The sequence below is a fragment of the Sarcophilus harrisii genome, chromosome 1 (assembly GCF_902635505.1).
Source record: "Sarcophilus harrisii chromosome 1, mSarHar1.11, whole genome shotgun sequence".
Lineage (NCBI taxonomy): Eukaryota > Metazoa > Chordata > Mammalia > Dasyuromorphia > Dasyuridae > Sarcophilus > Sarcophilus harrisii.
This window is the reverse complement of record NC_045426.1, coordinates 7,871,366-7,893,511: the sequence shown is the minus strand read 5'-3', so window position 1 is coordinate 7,893,511 and position 22,146 is coordinate 7,871,366. Positions and strand designations below refer to the sequence as shown.

The 22,146-nt window shown below is 45.1% G+C and overlaps 1 protein-coding gene across 1 annotated transcript in view; it reads right to left on the bottom strand.

Annotated features, from left to right (window-relative positions):
• VPS41 (VPS41 subunit of HOPS complex) overlaps positions 1-15,754 on the bottom strand; it is a 153,439-nt gene extending 137,685 nt beyond the window's left edge. The window contains exons 1-2 of the mRNA XM_031951910.1: positions 15,392-15,754; positions 7,201-7,236 (exon numbers count right to left, since the gene is read on the bottom strand). Coding sequence (XP_031807770.1) covers positions 7,201-7,236; positions 15,392-15,412 — 57 coding nt within the window. The 5' untranslated portion in view covers positions 15,413-15,754. The remainder of the gene's footprint in view (positions 1-7,200; positions 7,237-15,391) is intronic.
• Positions 15,755-22,146: the final 6,392 nt, after the last annotated feature.

Here is a 22,146-nt window from a genome sequence, read left to right as displayed (position 1 = left end):
TTGCCGAGTTCAAATATGGCCTCAGGTATTTCCTAGCTGTGTAACTCTGGGCAAGGCACTCAAGCCTGTTTGTCTCAGTTTCCTAATCTGTAAAATGAACAGGAAAAAGAAATGGCTAACCACTCTAGTATCCTTGCCAAGGAAACCCACACGGGGTCACAAAGAGTCAGATAAGATTGAAAAATGTTTCAACAATAAGACGTCACCAATTAAACTGCTGATGACTCAAATGGCCAATGACCAAAAACATTTGATGACTTATTTTTTTTTTTTTAGAAAAGTAAAAATCTTTAGTTGCTTATTTGTAGTTCTTATAAATGGATTTCTCAGTTCAGTGGGAGCTATAAATAGAACCATTCATTCATAGATTAGAAGCCATTTAGATTTCTGGAGGAAATCAAGAATCTCCATCTTTACGTTCTCCCTATAACAAAACTAGAAGGCGGAAGGAACCCAGAAGCTCAGGAGTTAGCCAGTTCTCAGCTTGCACTCAGAGAGGCAAAGGTGGTGGGGGACTTGGCTTTATCTCACATCCAGAGACCTCGGGAAACATCACTGCAGAGCGATCTGCTCATCTCACGCCACAGCGCTCATGGGCTCTGTGTAACCACCATGCAGCTTGTGGTCCACCATGCACTGCAGAGCAAGAGGAAACACAGAAATGACAGGAAGAATTCACCCCGATACTCCAAGCTACATCCCCATGTACTTGAAGGCCAACTGACTTCCATGTAAAGATGTGAACAGAAAAGGGCAAGGGAAAATGGGGACCACAGATCCAGGAGAAGGAATGGGAAAGGGCCAAGAGTTGTAAACTACAGAGAAGTTTCACACCTACAGAACATGAATATTTTCTTTGAAAAAAGGATGGGAATATGCCAAACATACTGAAAGGAAAAAGGCAAGAGAGCAAGCATTTATTGAGCACCTACTGTATACCAAGTACTGAGCTAAGTGTTATTATTATCATCATTTTACAGTTGAGGAAACTGAGGCAGACAGGTAAAAAACCAAACATCACCGCCCTCAAAAAAAAATTAGGATGATTATGGTTTAAAAGATGAAAAACTATTCATACTTTGGTGGAATATTACTAAATCAACTACCAATGTACAGTAAGGTGACCAATTAAGGCCAAACTAAAAACTGGTTTTAAACCAATAGATAAAGAGTAGGGGGTTCCTTAGGGACCAATTAGTACAGAGGAACCTAAGGCTTGGAATGTGACAAAACAGGATCAGAGACACATAGCTATTGAGTGCTGGAGATGGAGTCTTGTGCACCTCAAGTCAAAACTCATTCTAGCCCCTATACCAATCTATCGCAAGTACAAAGCTAGAAGAAGAAAAATTAGGGAGAAAAATGCTCTACAATTAAAACAACTCCAACCCTATTAAGAAAAAAGCTATTGAAAATGGATCTGGAAGGAAGGACACGCACAACAATGAATGCAATCCCATAAAAATTTAACTGCCCTCAAATAGCTGCCATATTGATGGGAGCAAAAGAGTCTAAAAAATCCCTCGGTCAGGAAACGTGACCTACTTGTCAAGTAGAGATATGGCAGCCAGGAACAAGACCACTTATAAACTCATTTGTAAAATCTTATGAGAAAGGATGATGGGAGGTGATGAGCAATATCAACTCATAAAGCAGAGAGAAGCACTGGAGGAAATCCAAATAAAGTTTGGCAAGAGATCAAACAAAGCAAAACCCCAGGGTGGTTCAAGTATGGAAATTATATGACAGGAAACAGATGAAAGGTAGAAAAGATCTGCAAAGAGTAGAAAACACACTTTTTAAAAAAAAACTCATGTAAAATAGTACACAGAAAACATCCCACACAGGGGAAAAAAAAAACAAATTAAAAAAAAAAAAAAAGTCCATAGTCCACACTGTGACAGAGGCTGAGGAAAACCTATAAACTTGTTTGAGTGTGTGTGTGTGCCTGATTGTGTATTACAAAGAGAAAAGAAATTGGGCCCAGAATAAAACTGGATTGAGAAGAGTGTCTCTCTCAGTTATAACTCCAAACCTGAAGTGAAGGCCTTTTTTAGTACCGGGCATCCTCACAATCCCAAAACAAGGAAGGCCTTGGCTCTCACAGAGCACAGACAAGCAGGGACAGGCTAGACCTGGCAGCAAACGCTAACACCAATGTAAAATTGCATTTTGCTACTGCCACGTGGCTCCCTTCTGTTATGGGCCAGAAGTTGAAATAAGGTGCTAGGTCACTGGAATTGATAGAAACAATGCTTGTGTACTTGGTTCACACCTTTGGAGTTCACACCTTTGGGAGAGTTCACACATTAGAGTTCACACCTCTCACATCTTTAGAATTCATACCTTTAAGAGATCATATATAAGGAGCTCCCACAAGCCAACTTGGGACTTTTGGGAGATTCAGAAGTCAGGATTCAGTTCAGGAGATTGACAAGTCAGAAGCCCACAATCCCACTCTTGGAGGAGGAGTCAGATTCATTCCAACTTTCACCTTTGTGCTGGTTGGAGACATTCAGAAGAAGAGAGGCTGAAGCTGGAAGAGGCAAAAGACTAGCAACAGGAACTCTTGGAACCAATGAGAGAGATAGGCCTCTAAGAAAGCTAACCGGGCTATTTTGAAAGAGACAATAAAGGACTGGACTTTAACTCCTGGCTGCACTTGGGGTTATTACATTGAACTTAAACTAAGGCGCCTCCAGAAGCGCCCCCAAGAAACCTGCTCCCAGAGAAGATTATACTTTAGAGAAGAGAACATTACATCCTTCCCAGGAAGTCTAAGCTAAGGTGGCACGGCCAAGTGCCCAGGCCGGCGTCGTGGGGATGCTTTGCTAATATAGGTTGGGAAAGCGACAGGATCACTGAGGTCCCTTCCAACTCTGGAATTCTGGGTTCTCTGTGCAGAAAGAAGTCAGGTGACAAAATCAGAAGGGGCAGGAGCCATCCTGTAGTCAAATGCACTCATACTGCAGTGGAAGAAAATGGGCGCTAGGCTATAGGGCTTGCCACCAAGTAGTGAGGTTGAGTTCAAACCCAGGGCCCCTGAAGCCATTTCCACTACTCTGTAACCCTAAAAACTTCTCTCCTTTTTTTTTTTTTAAAGGCAATCAGGGTTTAAGTGACTTGCCCAGAACTAACTGCAGGGCCTGTGCTCCGTCCATTGTGCTACCTAGCAGCACAACTCTACAGACTTCTTATGAGTGAGGAAGCTACACCAGAGAGCTAGAAAATCAAATCACTGCACCTCCCATGATGCATTACATCGAACAGAGTGCTAGACCAGCAAAGTTAACACTCAAGGCATCATGGGAACATTATTCAATCAAGCGTCAATGGGCAGTTTGGTGTCCAAAGCCAAGATAAAAACATCCTCCTCCTACCCTGTCAAATGAAGAACCCTCCATGTTAAACCCTTGACAAATGTGGAACCATGAGCCTTGGGGCTGGGCTGGTTCTCCAAACAACGGGGGCTCCAGGGAGCCTGCTCCTCATGGTGGTACCGCACTCTTTATAGGGGTGATGAGATTGCCAGAGGCTCGGGCTCTTCTCTGGTGAAGGCAAAACTGATTTACAACTTGTTTGTACTGATAAAATATTACACCATTGACTCAGCATAAAAGGGAGATGAGAAAGTTCAAGGAGAAATGGCTTAACAACAACACCCACAAAAGGAAGTATCTTTCTGAACTTCTTAAAATTGTGAAACCGTAATAAACGTTGTGGATGCAGGGCCGTGGACCCAAGTGACTAAGCTGCCGGCTCGACTTTTTACGGCTGGGCTTGAAGAAATTTATTTGTGCTTCCACTCCCGGGCTCGGCCCTGAAAGCAAGTTGGACAAAAAGGCGGGGAAGGCCGTTTCGCCAGGTTTTCTGCATCACTGAAGATGAAAACGGCCCATCGGCCCAAGTGCCTGGATACCACAGGACTGGAAAAACGTGCCCACTGAATTAAAGCAGGTGCCATGAGGGAGAAAAAGGGAAAATCTTCACAGGAAAGCTAAAGGGCAAGGAGAAGCACCTAGAGTCGGAGGGTCTAGGGCCGAATGAGACTCCATCACACATCAGACTGATGTGAAATGTTGGGAAGGTAATGTAATAAGCCTCAGTCTCCTCATCTATAAAATGGAGAGAGGAATCCCTTATCTAGAGGATCAAGTAATAAAACTGATGTATGCTGCCTAAGATATGGTTTGTTAATTTAGAGTGAAATATTTACTGGTTCCCTCAAGAAGAAAAGCCTGAGCGAGTATCACTGGCCAAAATCTCAATGAGGAAGAGGATGAGAAGGTTCAGAAAACCCCGCTAGTCACTCCTGAGAGCACTCGGATGCCCGATGTTACCCACCTTAAGATACCAATCTGAGGACCCTTGGGGAAAGGGCGTCACCACCACAGTTCCCGAAGCTTTATCGAGGCCACGGAGGCAGCCGAGTCTATACTGCACCCACCCTAACTAGAAAGAACGGCCAGGACCGAGTCCCACAGAGAAGTGTGGACAGGCCCAGGAATGCCACTTTCTCCTGACTGCTCGAGAAAACGCATGCAATTATTGTAATTACATTATCCACCTTAAATTTAATAGGCCATCTGGGGGCTGTCACATTAAATGCCGCATTTTCACATTTTGTTTATCTCTGCTTAATAGTACTGACAAGCTGAGATCCTCACCCTGGGGCGCTGAATGAGTCGCTGTCAATTATTTGTCCATCTATAAAATTGAGAGACCAATTAATGGGTGCCCAGCTCAGACTCAAACTTCAGCACAAGCTGTGAAGATCTGTGACTTTGTCAGTGCGGGGTCAGGGGGACAGTTTAGTGGAAAGGCTTTTTTTTTTTTTTTTTAGATTTTCTGTGTCCAAGAACATCAATCACCTGCTACCAAACCAGGGAGGAGGCTCTAGCACTTGGCCACGAGGACTGTCACATGACACCCACAGCCCGTCGTCAGGCCCTTATTTAAACCTGCTGGAGCCTGTGTTTCCCTGGCATGGACTTCCAGGCTTCAGGATCCCCACCAGACCACATCAAGGGATCCAGTCTTTAGTAAGACTCCTAAATAATAAAAAAAGTTATGCAAGGGACTCTGCTTTGCTTACGCACCAGCCTAGCCTAGAAGGAAAGAGGCTCTTAAAGCTGCAGGGTAAAAAGTGTGACTACGACAGGCTCTCTGACCAAAGCGGCCTTCTCTCTGCTCCTCACCAGTAACAGGCCATCTCCTGCTACCACACCTTTGCTCTGGCCATCCCCCGGTCCTCCTCCCTTAACACAATCCTCTCTTCCTGGAGCTGGAGTCCCACCTTGTGACAGAAGTTTTCACTAGTCCCCATAATGTCCCCAAGGTACCTTGTATTAGTTTGTATTTATTCTCTTGGCATCTGTCCTGATCGTACTTACATGTGGTCTCCTGCTTCCTTTCCCTCCCTCTCAAGAGCAGGGGTTGGTCCATTCTTTGTCTTGGTATCTCTGGCACCTGCAGAGTGCCAGGCACACAGCAGGTGCTTAATAAATGTTTACTGTTTGGGTGACCATTTACATTATCACTTATGGGAATACAGGCATTACCTCATCAAAAGGAACCAGAGAACTTGAGTTAATTCACATATCTGCTGCGTCATGGGAAAAGCGAATGAGATTCTTTCTTAAAAACAGATTCACTGAAGGACAAAGTCAGCATGTCAAACTATGGCCCTGGCCCAGTTGATCTTTTCCAATGTTGCCCCTTGAACAACTTTAAAATAATGCTTCATAGAGCCAACCAAAGGTCAGGGGGAAACATTCTTCCAGCCCGAGACAACCTGGGAAGTCTGCAGGAGGGTTCTGTAACCTCAGGGTGGGCACAGGCCTGAAGCGAGGCAGGAGCTCCAGGCTGTGGCAGCAGCAGCAGCTTGGGGAGCTCTCAGCCCAGAAACAGTAAGGGGGTCACACAAATGGTCAGAAAGAGATTACAGATGACTCTTTGCTGGCACTGGGCACAGCTGGAGCTGAATGCCAGTGCTCATAACCAATTCTGAGCCACAGTTCCAGGGTCAAGAAGAACACTGGCACTTGCAGCTTCAGGGAAAAAGGAGCACTTCCAGAGTGCAAACTAGAAGAGCAGTGACCGTTCCTCTCCCTGGATTATAGCACCTCAAAAGCACTAAAACTTGCAGAATTCCAGAACCAGCTCTGAAAATTACAGCATGCAAAAGTCTGAAGCTTGGGACAGTACCTCGCCACTTCCAGCAGAATCCAACTTTAACATAGAGTTCAAACTAAAAAAACAGATTGCAAAAATGAGCAAACAACAAAAAAAGAAGTTGGACCAAAAATGTTACTATAGCAACAGTGTACCGCAAAGCATGAACTCAAAAGAAAACAATGTGAAGACAGCTACAAGCAAAGTCTTAAAGAAAAATGTTAATTGAACTCAAAGCCCACAAGAATTCCTAGAAGAGTTAAAGTGATGAATAGAACAGGAAAAATTAGGAAAAGAAATGAAAGTGATGCAAGAAAATTATAAAGGTCAAGTAATAGCTTGAGTAAAAAAACACACAAAAAAGTAAAGAAAATACCACCTTAAAAAAACAGAATTGGCCTAATGCTAAGAGTGGCATAAAATTATCGCTTTGTTTCTCATTTTGTGCTCACAAATTAAGTCAGGTGGGATGTGTGTGTGTGTGTGTGTGTGTGTGTGTGCTCATATATGTGTCTAAGGATGCCAGGGTATGTGTTTTAAATAAGAAAGCCTCTTTTCCTTCCCCTGCCACAGCTCCTCTCTCGGGCCTGGCACACATATTCCCTCTCCTTGCCTTTGCTACCTCTTGATTGCCCTGGTTTCCTCCAATACTCAGCAGAAAGCCCACCTCCTGCAGGAGATGTCTGACGCAGCCTACCCTGATTCTCCCTGAGATTCCCTTCCACCTACTGCCCATACGTGGTGTGCATCTAGTTTTCCACATGCCACATCACCTTGGAAGGTGAGCTCTCCGGGGCAGGAGGGGTTCGGTCTTTCTTGGAAACCAGAGAGCTTATCGAGCGCCAAGGTACAGGGAGGGCTCGTTCAAGGCTTCTTCCCTGAATGACAGGCCTGCCTCCTTGATGGCCAGAACTAAGGCAGAGCCAAGGAAGGAAACAAGAGGCAAGGCTTCCTACCTGCTGCCTGTCAGGGAAAGGGTGGGCGGGACCTGGAGTTGGAACACAGCATTTCTGGTCTCACACTTACCTCAGACTCATCTGTAGATTCTTCCACAGATATTTCCTGAAAAAAAATCACAAGGAGAAAAAAAAAGTTAGTAACTTGGCCCAAGAAAAGAGTTAAGATAATGCATCTACAAGGCAGCCGGGTGGTGCAGCGGATACAGCAGCAGCCCTGAAGTCAGGAGGACCTGAGTTCAAATCTGACCTCAGGCACTTAACACTTCCTGGCTGTGGGACTCTAGGCACTTAACCCCAACTGCCTCAATAAAAAAAAAATAAAGAAAAGAAAAAAGGCATCCACCTAGGAACGTTGCCTATACGATCAGATTAAGATAATGGTGTGGGACGGTTTGGTTCAATTGCTTTCTTTTTTTCTCCTCTGTCACATGGGATAGCCCACTGGGGAAAAGAGATGCTTCAGAAATGGAGATGATGCAAACTAGAACATAACAGTAAAAATTAATGTCTGAACAATCAAAAGAAAAATTTTTGAAAAATTAAGAAATCCTTGCCCTGCTTCCTTTCTGTTTGTTGATTTTTTAAGTACCCACTGATGGGAGGCTAAGAAGACTTAAGACTCAACAACCTGGAAAAGCAGGATGTCACCCCTACCTTGTCCATATCCTTCAGTGAATCCAAGCCCTTTGAGTGAGGGGAACACTAGCCACCACAGTCAGCATTCCCCCAGAAGCACCATCCAAGTGGGATTTGGGAACTTTCCCTCCCCATTTATGGGCCATCAATCTTCCCAAGTCCTCTCACCCGTCAGTCTCCCTCCCTGTAAGAGGCTGGGGCCCTCTCTATCAGGCTCCTCCTGCAGCAAGCCGCCACAGTGCCATTAGTATGACTGGGGCAAGAAAGGCCTCTCTTGCTTAGCCAATTTTCAAGACAATCCCCCATCCATCGGTTCCCTATTAAACACTTCACAAAGCAGTCATCTGATTTCCATCTGTTTTCCTAACTATCAACCTTTGGACAAACTCTGCCTCAAAGCACACTTTTTTCTGCTTTTAGACAATGAATCTTGCTGTCCCGGGGGAAAAAAAAAGAAAAAAGGGAAAAAATTGACTTTACTCCTGCCTGCTAATCTCTCACCTGTCCACTGAAAGGGAGAATCTGCTGATGCCGGGCGTCCTCAAAGAGGTCAGCAAAATGAAGATTTACTTAATGTACTTATAGTTATCAATAGCAATAAAAGGGCCCCACTAATATGCTGACAGTGAAAGTAAGCATTTTACAAGGCCCTGGACAGAAACCCAGAGGGAACAAAAGAGGCAGCCGCAAATAATGGCGGGACTTGGACGGTACACTAAGGCGCACTTTTCTGCATTCAAGACTGAATGTTCATTAAGTGGAATAAGAAGGAAAAAAGCAACCGGGGGGGGGGGGGGGGAATCATTTACATTAAGGAACCTTTGGGGACCAGAGAGAAAGAGTCAAATAAAGCACAGGCCATAGGCCTGCAAAAATCACCCAAGCTTACGGCTGGCAATCAGTCTAGCCAAGAGCACAGCCAGACACAGTCAGGTGCACAGTGGGTAGTGTGCAGCCCCGGCTCAGGAGTACCTCCAAGTCCAGTCAGAGTCACTTAATTAACTACTGTCTGCCTCGGTTTCCTTATCTGCAAAACAGGAATAATAAGAGCCCTGAGCTCCCAGGGTAGCAGTAAGGCTAAAATGAGATATTTGTAAATTGTTTTGCAAATATTACACAATGTAAATGCTGAGTATTGCCTTTATCATCTTATTATTTTCATAATTCTTGTCATCAAGGTGCCTAAAATTCCCAAGAACAAGAAGAAGATAAGGTAGTGAATCTTCAAGCGTTTTATCCTTTCCTTTCCTGTTTTATCCTCTCTTTTGGGGGAGTAGATCTTTGAGAAAGGCCAGCAGTGGTCATTGATATAGGGAAAAATATAAGAAAATTGCTTGGGGTTTCACACGCAGGCTTGAACTTCACAAAATCTCCAAGTCAAAAATGAGAGTCTGGGGTCCTTGCCAATTCTAGGAATTTAGCAATGAGTTTTCTGCTATTAGGTCATCTTAATGTGACTTTCCTCAGATTTACCAATGGACTGTGATTTCATTCATAGGTCATCCACAACTGCCCACTCTGGGTTCCTAAACAGCATCCTCCCCTAACCTTCCCAATGTGAAGCGGGAGGGTGGGGAAGGCGGCTTCCTTCCCCTGGAACATCACCCTCCTTCCCTCCCCCATTCTATCCTTCATAGCTACTGCTTCCCTTGGACCTTCAGGATTTCCCTCCTACCTCCGGGGTTTCTCTTGTACCTCTGGGGTTTCCCCTTTGAGAAGAATGGGTCAGGCATATACTGTACCTTTCCTGGATATGCCCAACTCTCAGGGCTACTGCCCAGCTATGCCCTCTATATGATTCCCTTATCTCCCCCATCAACTTTCACTCCCTTTTTTTCAATAGTCTTCCCCTCTTAGAATGGAAGCCACTTTAGGGCACAGACTGGCTCTTTCTGCTTTTATATGTAACTCTAGCACTTAATATAATGTCCACACAAGGCCTTAATCAATGCCTGCTGCTGAGTGGCAATCCTCAATACTCTACCCTGGTCCGATCAAACTGGGTTCAATTCCGGTGTCTCATTCCCAGGACAATGAGAAGCAGAGGCAGACTCGCAGGAAATCAGTACCGAGGCCAAAGGGGCTGGGGATGATGAACCTAAACAACCATGCTCGGGGCTGGGTGGTGAGGAGAGGATGGAGATTATCACAGACTAAAGACTTGTACTGGGGACACTCTTCATGCTTGGCCTAGGGGGGACAAACTTCTTAACAATTCTGGGCTGTTCCAGGAGGTGCAGTCACCCTTTCACCCCCCTCCCCCCAACCAGAAGTCTTCAGTGAAAGGCTGCATACCTGGGCCAGGAATGCCAGCTGCACAGAAGCCAGATGCCTGCCCAAGAGCCAAGAGACTTTTCTTCTGGCCTTCCTTCCAAGGACTCTTGAATTTCAGTCCGCATCCCACCGGGGGGACTTTGTAAAAGTTTGGGGCCATTGTGGCCTTTATATCCAGGCACAGTATCCTCATGTCCATAACTCCACAGGAGAAGAGAGCGGACTGTCTTCCTCTGCACCCATTTCTGAAGAGAATCTCTTTCCAATTACATAATTTTAGAGGCTGGTTTCAAATAGATCCTTCTCCTGTTAGGGAAAATCGTCTTATTTCTCATTTTTTCCTTTTCCTTTCCATTCACTGGAGGGACCCTCAAGTACATCGAGTACAGAAATGTCCAAAATCTGTCTATATTCAATATACTTGAGGGTCCATCCAGCATTGAAGGGAAATTTCAGCCCCCAGTATTAGGGATGCTGGTGCAGGATGTTGAGAGGGATGAATATACGGCAACATCAAAAACTCCTCTTCTTTCAAGAGAGTTTTGCAGCCTGGCAATTTTTCAAAATATCCTAGAATATTCAAGTTAAAGAGAGATTTGTTTTGATATTCAGTCTTAGCTGGATATTCAGTGTTGGCAGGTGGTAAAGATGCCCAAATGCCTTTCCTCTAAATGCCCATTGCCCAGAATTTCCCAGAAGCCATCACAATGAAGTTGAAAGCCAAAGTGAGGAGTTGAACGGCTGGCGATACGGAGCACTTGTGACAGCTAAAACCAGAAGTCTCTGTCAGAAAGCATCCCCAAAGACCACAAACCCAAGAAGCAAAGTCAGATGGTCCAAGCCGATTCTAGGGGATTTTTAATACCAAGAAATTCGGGGAGGAATAAAACAAGTCCTGTTTTATATAATCTACTTGGGTTCAGAGGTCAACATCAGATGAGCTGGAACTGTTTGTTTCCAATAATCTCAATACTATAAGAAAACAACCCAATCAATAAGCATTTGTTAAGCACCCTACTGTGCGCAACCTCCCCCCAAAAAAATCCCTAGAGATGTTATTACCAAAGCAGAAATAGCAGGTTTTGGCAGCAGCCTGGATAAGGGAGTGAGAGAAGGTGAGGATTCTGGGATGATGCCTAGGCCAAAGGGGCCGTGAAGATGAGGGCCCATCATCAACTCTCCCCACAAAAACTGGCTCATCTGCCCTTTTCTTCTTTGTTCAGTCACCTGACAACACTTCGCCTTCCCCCGCCCCCAACCTCCTGCCCAATCTAGCCCTACACTCCCCAATCCTTCAACTTCCTATCATCCTCCACACAGTTGCCAGGTGTGGCCACATCACCTCTCCCCCCAGAGAGCTCAAAGTCCTATAACAACTCTGTTAGCTTCCAAAGCTGTTCACAACAAACTCTGGCCTCCCCCTGCTGGGATGGTATCGTCACCTGCCTCTTATTCAGCTCCACACTGACCTCTCCCCAAAGAGCCTTTTCCTTCTGGCCCAGCTGTGGCTGTCCCTTCCACCAGGAGTGCCCTCCCTCTTCACTTCCACAGCTTTGGCCCTCTAGGCTTCTGAGCTTCCTTTGCAATTCACATGAAAAGCCCCTCTCCCCCAGGAAGCCCATCTTGCTCCTTCCTCTCAGGACCTTCTCCCTGGGAATTTTTGGTGTCTACTAGGTAATTTTCTACAGGTCCATAGTTTCCCCTCTTCCCCTACCTGACACCTAGTTGACTATAGGTTCCTAGAGGCCAAGGGCTGCTTTATTGTTTGCCTCAGGCAGCAAGGTGGAGTCCTGGACTCTACTGGGAAAGAAAAGGACCTGGATTTGAATTCTGACTCAGATATTGGGGCTGTGAGCCTGGGGATGTTGCTTAATCTCAATGAACCTCAGTTTCCTCATCCAAAAATAGAGATAACATCTACCTACCAGGGCTATGAGGGCCTACACAAAGGGCCTTGCAAACCACCATCGCTGCTACTATCGTTGTATCTCCAGCACTCAGTACAGTGTAGATACTGGGTTATACAATGGCTGCTCAAGGAATGCTCTCCCTCAGCCCTGAGCATCTGCTTACCCAGCCTCCCACTCCTGGATTGGCCCCCTCCTCCTTGACATCCCACCCCAGGAAACCATCCAATAATGGAGGCAACCATCCCACGCACCTGGGCACCCCACTCTCCCGTGACAGGGAGTTCTGTATCCATCCCCAGCCTCTCAATCACAAATGACTTCTGCAGATGTGGTTGTGTATGTGTGCTGGCTAGCTCCCGACCTACGTGCCCAGCACAGGCCTGCCTTCCTTGCACATGAAGGGGCTGGTTAACATTGGTCAAATTAAATTTATTGTTATCTCACAAATCAGGAAAAATAAAGCATAAAGGAGCAGACTCCAGTTCCCGGAAGTTCAATACTCAAGACTGGTGCTGTCCATGAAACGGCCTTCCAAGGCCGGCACCATCTGCTCTGGCAATTTTTAGTAGCGCAAACATTGAAATCAGGTTCAGATTTAAACGGCAGCGGTGAGACCAGGCCCAGCCCCACCCAGGGTGCAGAAGAGTCTGCTCCTAAAGGACTTTCCGGTTCAGCATCCTGATCATGTTCAATTTAGGAACACTCACTTAAGGTATCCCATCAGGATGCCTGATTTCAGAGAGCCTACTTTGAAGTCACACCATTAGACCATGAACTGGGGCTGTTTCTCCCTAAGCCTAATCCAAGGAACCTGGAGGAGCCACAATGGAGTACAATGGGGCTGGAACCAGAAAGACATGAGTTCAAATGCTGACTGGGACACTTATCTGGCTGTGACCCTTAACCTCAGTTTGTTTTGTGAAAATCAAATGAAATCAAATCTGTACTCAGCCCAGACTCTGGCTCTTGAATTAGTGCTTAACTGGAAACAAATGCAACGACTAACTGCAAAGATTTAGAATAAAATAAAATACAAACACAAGCTACAGAGAACATCATTTAATCTTTTTTTGACAAGTAAAAGGTACAGAAGCGGTATTCAATCGTCACTGCGGGAATCGGCATCAATATCCCGAGAAATACTAGTCCTGAGAAACAGCTTTCCAGTCTTCTCGGCCAGCAGTGTCCTGACAGCCGATGGCACAAACAGCCTCCTCCCCTTGCCCTATCTAACAGCCCATACCCAGCATGCCCTCTTCCCATCTTCCCAAGGTGGCTCCAGTGAGCTCCTCCTCCATTTCACTTCACCCAGGGAAGACCATATAACGCCCTGGACACTCTGTGAAGTGGAGGGGGCACACAGACAAATCAATCAGTGAGCAGCTGCCCTGACCTTGAGGAGTTTACCACTTAGGAGAGAAGAGTGAGAGGAAGTCTAAAAAGGTAGGGGGATAAAAAGTTAAATACTAGATTGAGAAATTTGGGGTTTATCTTGGAGATATCGACAACCTGGGGGCGAGAAGGCTGACCCAACATGTCTACCGGGTATATTAGCACAGCGGCAGGTAGAACTGCAGAAGCCAGGGCCCATGGGATAAGGGCGTCCTCTCAGAGTCAGACAGCCCTCCATGGATCTCAGCTTCTTCCCATTACCTCATCTATACCCATGTCTTTTCTTAGGGGGACAACTAGAGATAGAAAGAACAACAGAGGCCATCCAGTTCAGCCCCTTCAGTTTCCAAAAAGAAAACTGAGGCCCAGAGACCTTACAGAACTTGCCTAAAGGATCTTCCTTGTCCCATCTCATCTTGCAGCATGAGTCACAAGAAAAGGTGGGGAGATTATGAATCAGTGAGTGGGGGAGGGTTCCAAGGAGCTTCGGGAGTCACCTAGTCTCAAGAGAGCATAGCCAAGCTCCCTTCTCACGAGCTTTCAAGCCGCCAAAGCCCAAGGCCTTTAACCTAAAAGTGACAATTTTTACTGACAAACAGGGAAGAACAAAGCGGCCTTTCAGGAGCAAATGAGAAATCGGATGTTCAGACACAGGGCAAGTACTCAATAAATGCTCATGCTTCCCCTCAGTCCCCATTTATTAGGCCTTTAAATTCTCCTCATCAACTTTAGGCAGACAATGTATTCCTGAGTCAAGAACTATCACCTACAGAAATGAAGATGGCTCCAAAGAGAAGGAGGGGGCTGGGTGGCTCAGCGGCGGCGGGAAGACTTGAGTTTAAATCTAGCCACAGCTACTTCCTAGCCCGGTGGCCCTGAGCCATCCTCATGAGAGGAAAAGGCAAACTCCTTTAACAGAAAACTCCAACCAAATGGATGGGAAAATGAGTGAACCACCACAAAACTGGAGTGAAGTCACCCTTTTTATTGCTGTGACTGTCCATGCATTTGGCAGCATTTTCTCACACTGACCTCGTACATTTCAAGCTCTTGCCCCAATTGCCATGTCTGAAAATAATATGAAATTCGGCAGCTTCGCGTAGGGGCAAGAAACTTGTGTCCGGGAAGGATAAAAGGGAAATCAGTTCTTGGCGCGGGGGTCCGCACTCGAGGCTCCCACTTGTAAACGAGCGCGCGATCCAAGGGCGCCCGGGGAGGGGGCCTCTCTCCCGCTGGGGAGGCCCCTCCTGCGGGGGCAGCCCGGGGGCTGAGCCTGGCCCGAGGCCAGAGGGGGCATGGGGCATGGCCGGCAGTAAGGAGAGGCCGAGGCCCAGGGCGCTTTTGACAGACACCGGAGAGAAGCAGGGAATACGGCCTCGGGCCGGCCGCCGCCTCCTGCCCTCGGGAAGCTTCCGCTCCGCCAGCGGGGGGCAACGCCAGGGAGGGCGGGCGGGAAGCAAGGCGGATACAGAGTAACTGAGGGAAAGACACCGCGGGAAGCAAGGCGGATACAGAGTAACTGAGGGAAAGACAGCGCGGATACAAAGTATCACCGCCGCAGCTGATCGGGCACGTCCTCGCGGGCGGGCAAAGCGCGCTCATTGGCCAGCCAACCCCAATGACGTATTTTAGAGGAAGAAACCGAGGCTCGCGGGGGCCTGAGCGGAGGCAGAATGCGAACCCAGAGCATCCCGGCTCCCAGGGCCCGCCGCGCCGTGCGCCCTTCTGTGCCCGGACACCCCTCCCCCCCACAGACCCCCGTTCGGACCCCGCGCCCCCACGCGGAGACCTTCCCAGGACCCCAGAGCCCGCCCCTCCCCGGCCCCTCTCCGGCCTCCGCGCCGGCCACGCCCCCCGCCTGGCGCACCCCCCGCTCTTCAGCGCCAGGTAGCGCCCGTCCCCCCAAGGGCGTTATACTAAGTCGGGGACAGCGTCCGACAAACAGGCGTGAGTTTTCCGGCAGCCTCGGTGTCCCCCACCCAGCGCGGACCCCCGAACCAGGCCTCCCGCCGACCGCGGCCCCTCCTCCGCTGCCTCAGCACCCACCTTCTCCTCGGCTTCCGCCATGGTGCTGCCGGCAATATCACGTGGCCGCCCCGGAAGTGACCCGTGCCGCGGAACCGGCGCCCGGCGCCTGCTGGGAAATGGAGTTCGGCGCCGCTCCGCCGGCCTGGGGAGCTGTCCAGCTGCTGACGGAGTGCATGGAGCCCTGCGCTGGGCCCTGGTTCCCGGGGAGGAAAGCTGGACCAGGAAAGAAACCGCTTTTACCGCCCGCCTCCGACCTGAAATCTTCCTGGGCCCCCAGGGGTGTTCGGGCCGGCCCGAACTGTGCTGATTTTGTCACTGACTCCCCAGAGAGACGGAGGAACAGGCCTGAGGACAGAGACGCCCTCCTTTTTGTTCCTGCCCCTTCTCCAGAAAACCGTCTCACATACATACGGGAGGGGGGGGGAGGGGAGGGGGGAGGGGGGAGGGGGCGCGCGTTCAGGGACAAGCGGGAATGTCTGAGGTAGCGGGAAACCCGTGGCCGGGGAGCTGCCGGCCCGAGGCGGGAGCACTGGTCAGAGTTACTCAAGCCCGAAGGGAGCTCAGCGATCCGACAGCATCCTAAAAGCTCCGAGGTGCGCGTGACCTCGGGGACCTGCTACTCCAACTCCTCCGATAACGGTCATTTCTACCACACCCACCAAAATGTTCATCGGGCCGTGCCTGTGACTGGGAGCGGGACCTCCCACAGAGACTGGCCTCCCACAGGGCCGGGCCTGGAGCTAGGGAGCCTCCTCCCCCCAGCCCAAATCTGACTCACTCGCTACCTCCGTGGCCCTGAGGAAACCACTGTTTCCCTTCCCTGCTCAGGCTTTTCACCTCAGGGCCCTCTTCATCCATGAAGAACCACGTCAGGTAAATTTCTAGCGTCCCAGGGTCCTTCCCTTCCCTTTTCTCTGAGATGAGCTGGAGAAAGACGTGGCGCGTCCTTGCCTGAAGCTTGCAAACTCTGCCACCTTTTTTGGTCCCTGTAGAAGTGGAGCGCCGACAAACAAAAGAAATCCTACGACCACCGTCAGCCCCTCAACCTCGGCCCCCTCGTGATCCTATCCTGCTTTGTTCTTCCCGAGAAAGATCTGCTGAAGTCCTGTAGATGGGACAGTAGAAAACAAGCAACAAAGCCACTGTTCTTGGAGGCAGGAAGATCTGATCAAATACAATCACTTACTAGTTGCATGAACTTGGGCAAACCATTCAGCTTCTGCCTGCCTCCATTTCCTTACCTATAAAATGGAGATGATAATAGTGCAATCTCTCAGAGTCGTGAGGTTCCAATAAGATATTAAGAAATCCTTTGCAAATTTTAAGGCACCATATAAATGCAAACTAAGATTGTTATTTCCCAAAACTCATTCCATTTTTAAGAAATACTTTGCATCAAGATTGCATAATCATAGACTGACTTTATTTCCATTTTTGAAAGCATCACTACTGTGGTAGAACGGAAAGTGCTGAATATGAGAAATATCTAGATTTTATCATTTTGAGCATTAAAACATTTCATTCTCATAAGGAGAACTGAGAGATGTAGGCAAGATGATAAGGCTTCTGGGTATACTTGGAAGTGGTTGAATGAATAGATCATAAGTCAGTGTGGAACATATCCCCAGGAGAGTGCCCCATGGATTTCTTTTTCTTCCTGTGCTGTTCAACATTTTTACCAAAACCTAGATGCAAAGTGCTGAAAAGGATAGAGTGCTGGGATTGGAATCAAGAAATCTCATCTTCATGTGTTCAAATCTGGCCTCAGACACTTAAACCATCGGTGTGACCCTGGCTGAATTACTTCACACTGTTTACCTCAGTTTCCTCACCTGAAAAATGAATAGGAGAAAAAAAAAGACAAACAACTCAAGTCTCTGCCAAGAAACCCCAAATTGTGTATGAAGAGTCAGATATACAACTGAATAACAACAAAAAAATGGTAACATAAATTGGCAATAGTTTTCTTCTCCCATCTTTGCCTTTGTTTTTTTCTGTAAATAATAATGAAATTATGACAACAGTAATTATTTCTGACATTTATAGAGTGCCTTAATATTTGAAAAATACTCTGAAAATATGTAATATCCTATGAGATAGCTGCTTTTATAATCTCATATTTTACAGATGAAGAAACTGAGGCTGAGAAAAATTAAATAACCTGTCCAGGGTCAAATAACTAGGAAGCATGTGTCAGAATTCCAACCCATGTCTTTCTGACTCCAAATATGGCATTCTATTCTACTGCATTTTTCTCTTACTGAAAGCATTTAGGATTTTTAATAAAGTGGTCCAAGAATCCCTGCTCTCACTTGCCAACCAGCCCCTTCCTTCTCACAGGGGAACAACAATTGTGTCAGGGTATTCCCACCTCAAACATGAACTGTATTGTAAAGGTTCTTTGGATGAAAGAATTGAGTAATTCCAGAGATTTTTTTATTCAGACTGTGTCTCACTAACAAAGAGCTCAGAGAACATCTGTTCTCAGTCTCTCCAGACCTAGACTAAACAGCTTTAAAAAGTGCATTTCACTTACAGAACTTCTCTCGTATCTTTCACCAGAACAGCACAAAACTAATTTTTCTTACTTTAAACTTGGACCATGAATTCAATTGATTCTGAATGCAGGTGTTTAGCTCTGCCAGGTAAACTTGTTATTTTATTTAGAAGCTTTCATTTCCAATCAGAATTTTGAAACCAAATACTTCATCTCACCCTGCCATTTGGTCTGCACATCATCTGGGCACCAGAGGTCTCTTCTCTGCAGCAAGCGTCCAATTCCAAAAGATATTTATGGTCCCATAAATTGATCCCTTCATGTGCCTCTGTTGCATTCAAATGCAGAAGTTTTGTCATTTAGAAAGAGGGACTTGGTTCCTGGGTCCTATTTGCCAAAAAGCCTCATGGGAAAAAAATAATAGCATTGGAGTGGGGAAGGAGGTGTTAAATGCTAGCTCTACTCCTTAAGATGTTGGGCAAGTCATGTTTCCACTTTAGATCCTGGTTTACTCTTTGAAAAGATAATAGGGAGTTGTACAGCATGAAGAAGTTTCCTTCTAAATGACAATCTAAGATAAACACGGATGTTCTGGTTCCATGATCCTATTCACTTGACACCTATGTTTTCTGTATGTATCTTTGTCTCTGTCTGTCTGTCCCTATCTGGCTATCTCTTGTTTGTTCTCTCCCTTCTTCCTTCCCTCTCTCCCTCCTACTCTCCTTCCTTTCTCTGTCTCTCTATCTCTCTTTCTTTGTCTCTCTCTCTCTCTCTCTCTCTCTGTCTCTGTCTCTCTCTGTCTCTCTCTGTCTCTCTGGCTCTGTCTCTCTGTGTCTCTGTCTCTGCTCTGTCTCTCTGTCTCTCTTACACACACACACACACACACACACAAATGCTTAAATTTTATCTTTGTTCCAAAATGTGGTCACTTGCAAATTAGAATGCATTTTTTAAATAAAAACAATGTTCAAAAGTGGGAGAGTAACATGTTGCCCCCAGAAGCGTACTGAACCTACAGGGAAAACTCTACTTTCTAACTTACCTTGCTATACCTATCTGGCCATGTGTTGATAATCACCTTAATTTCTTTGAGCTGTTGTCTACCTTCTGTCAAATCTACTTTCTTTTTAATTTTTTTTGTTATACCTTTTTATTTACAAGATATATGCAAGGGTAATTCAAGTCTACTTTGAGTCACAATCCATGGCCTGCCTGCTTCCCAAGACTTCAGAGAGAAGAACTTCTAGAAAATCAACAAGTTAATGCTTGATGGTGATCTCTCATTTTAAATGATGATTTTCCCTCTGAATCCAACAAAAAACCATCTGAAAGGAAGCGTAGCAAAAACAGCATTTATATAGTGCCTTCTATGAGTCATCCACCATGTTACAATCTGCTCTTATTTGATCTTCACTGTGAGGTAGCTGCTATTATTATCCCCCATTTTACAGTTGAGAAAACTGAGTTAGACAGAGGATGAGTAACTTGCCCAGAATCACACAACTAGTGGGTGCCTGAGATTAGATTTGAACTCAAGTCTTCCTGACTCAAGACTTGGCCCTCTATCCACTGTGCCACTAAAAGCCATCTCACATATTGGAACTATTTGTGAAAAAAAATAGTAGGAAATAACAGCTAACACAACCTAATTTAAATGTTGATGCCTAAGTAAAAGCATATTTCCTTAGGGGAGAATGTGGTGATAATCTGAGAATTACGGAGATTCTGAAGAGAGAAATTGATCTTTGGGAACATTCAAGGAATTTGACAGTTGATCAATCAATGCAGCAATCCCTGTTGGGATAGAAAGGTCAATGGAACAGTCCCTGCTGCCCGCCTTCAGGATGCTAGCTTTCTATCATAAAAAACAACATATACTCATATGCATATATACAAAATATATAGATTGTAATTTTGTGGGAGCCAGAAGCAACTAGAAGATCACATCAGTAAAAGTTTCATGAAGAAGAAGGAAGTTCTTGAGCCAAACTTCAAAGGAAATGAGGGTGAGAGTGAGAAGACATTACAGACATGAGGAATAGGATCAAATCTTCAAAATTCATAACTTTTTTAAAACTTTAAATAGATTAACACACTTTATTTTGATAGAAGAGGTACTTTCTAACATATAGCCAAATTATAAAACCTTTTAAAAAACACATTCATGCCCTCCCAAAAAGAGATTTTGAACTACTGAATTATTAAACTTTGAACTATGAAATATTGAATTATTAAATATTGAACTATTAAAAGGATTTTTTTACAGCCCAAGAGTAAAACTGACCATTGCAATCAACCAGTTTTGTTCCCTTTCCCTCACTTGCTTTATCTGCACTGTTATAGTCATTGCACACATTATTCCTTTGTTTTCTTTGTTCTACATCAGTTTATACAACTCTTCCTGTGGTTCTCAGAATGATCCTTAACTGTCCTTTCTAATCGCATGAGAATATCATGACCATATGCCACCATTTGTTTAGCCATTGTGGAAACACATTTTATTTACAGCTTTTAAGCTAGCATGTATAATTTCACTTCAAATTTTATGGCTCTCCTTTTCATTGGTATAGTCATGCTTGGATTTAGGTTTTAGCTCACAAATTAAAAAAGGAGAAGGAGAAAAGAAAGAAAATAGAAATGGAATGGAATGGAAAAAAAGAAAGAAGTTTTCCCAAGAAAACTAGAGAAGAATTGGAAAAGAGAGGAAGAAAAAGGGTGGTGGCGGATGGGTGGGATAAATAGAATGGGTGAGAAGACCCAAGAAAGAAAGTGCTTTATTTAGAATTTACTCAAATGCCATAGGCCAAAACCAAGGGTGAAAGGTTTATAGATTTAAAAACTTAACCTCAATGTAAGGGGGGGGAAAGTGCTAACAACTAGGGTTAACATAAAATAGAATGGTCTCATTGGATGTCTTTAAGCAAAAGCTGGGTATTGATTGGGTATATTGTAAAGAGGATTTTTTTTTCAGATAAGAGATTAGATGGCCATGAAAGTCCCTTCCTACTTTAACATTATGTGATTCTCTTATTTCAAGCTCTAAATAATAAAGACAAAAGAAAATGGTTCCACAGTACACACACACACACACACACATATAGACATAAACATATATGCATATGTGATACATATATTTGTATGTATGTAAATTTATATAGTTATACTTTATATACTCAAATGTATATGAGGATCTTATTGATTCAGAATTCCCTCCAACAATGCACGTATCACAACTCATACATGCCTGACTATCCTATATCACTTTTGCCCATCTGCTAACAAAAGTTTGCCTTAAGGAATCTACCCAAGGAAAATTGGAAACTAATATGGCAGAAACTAGGCATTGATCCATACTTAACGCCGTACACCAAGATAAGGTCAAAATGGGTTCATGACCTAGGCATAAAGAATGAAATTATTAATAAATTAGAGGAACATAGGATAGTTTACCTCTCAGACCTGTGGAAGGGGAAGGTCTTTATGACCAAAGCAGAACTAGAGATCATTACTGATCACAAAATAGAAAATTTCGATTATACCAAACTGAAAAGTTTTTGTACAAACAAAACTAATGCAGACAAGATTAGAAGGGAAGCAATAAACTGGGAAAACATTTTTACAGTCAAAGGTTCTGATAAAGGCCTCATTTCCAAAATATATAGAGAATTAACTCTAATTTATAAAAAATCAAGCCATTCTCCAATTGAAAAATGGTCAAAGGATATGAACAGACAATTCTCAGATGAAGAAATTGAAACTATTTCTAGTCATATGAAAAGATGCTCCAAGTCATTATTAATCAGAGAAATGCAAATTAAGACAACTCTAAGATACCACTACACACCTGTCAGATTGGCTAAGATGACAGGAAAAAATAATGATGATTGTTGGAGGGGATGCGGGAAAACTGGGACATTGATGCATTGTTGGTGGAGTTGTGAACGAATCCAACCATTTTGGAGAGTAGTTTGGAACTATGCTCAAAAAGTTATCAAACTGTGCATACCCTTTGATCCAGCAGTGTTACTACTGGGATTATATCCCAAAGAGATTATAAAGAAGGGAAAGGGACCTGTATGTGCACGAATGTTTGTGGCAGCCCTTTTTGTAGTGGCTAGAAACTGGAAACTGAACGGATGTCCATCAGTTGGAGAATGGCTGAATAAACTGTGGTATATGAAAATTATGGAATATTACTGTTCTGTAAGAAATGACCAACAGGATGATTTCAGAAAGGCCTGGAGAGACTTACACGAACTGATGCTGAGTGAAATGA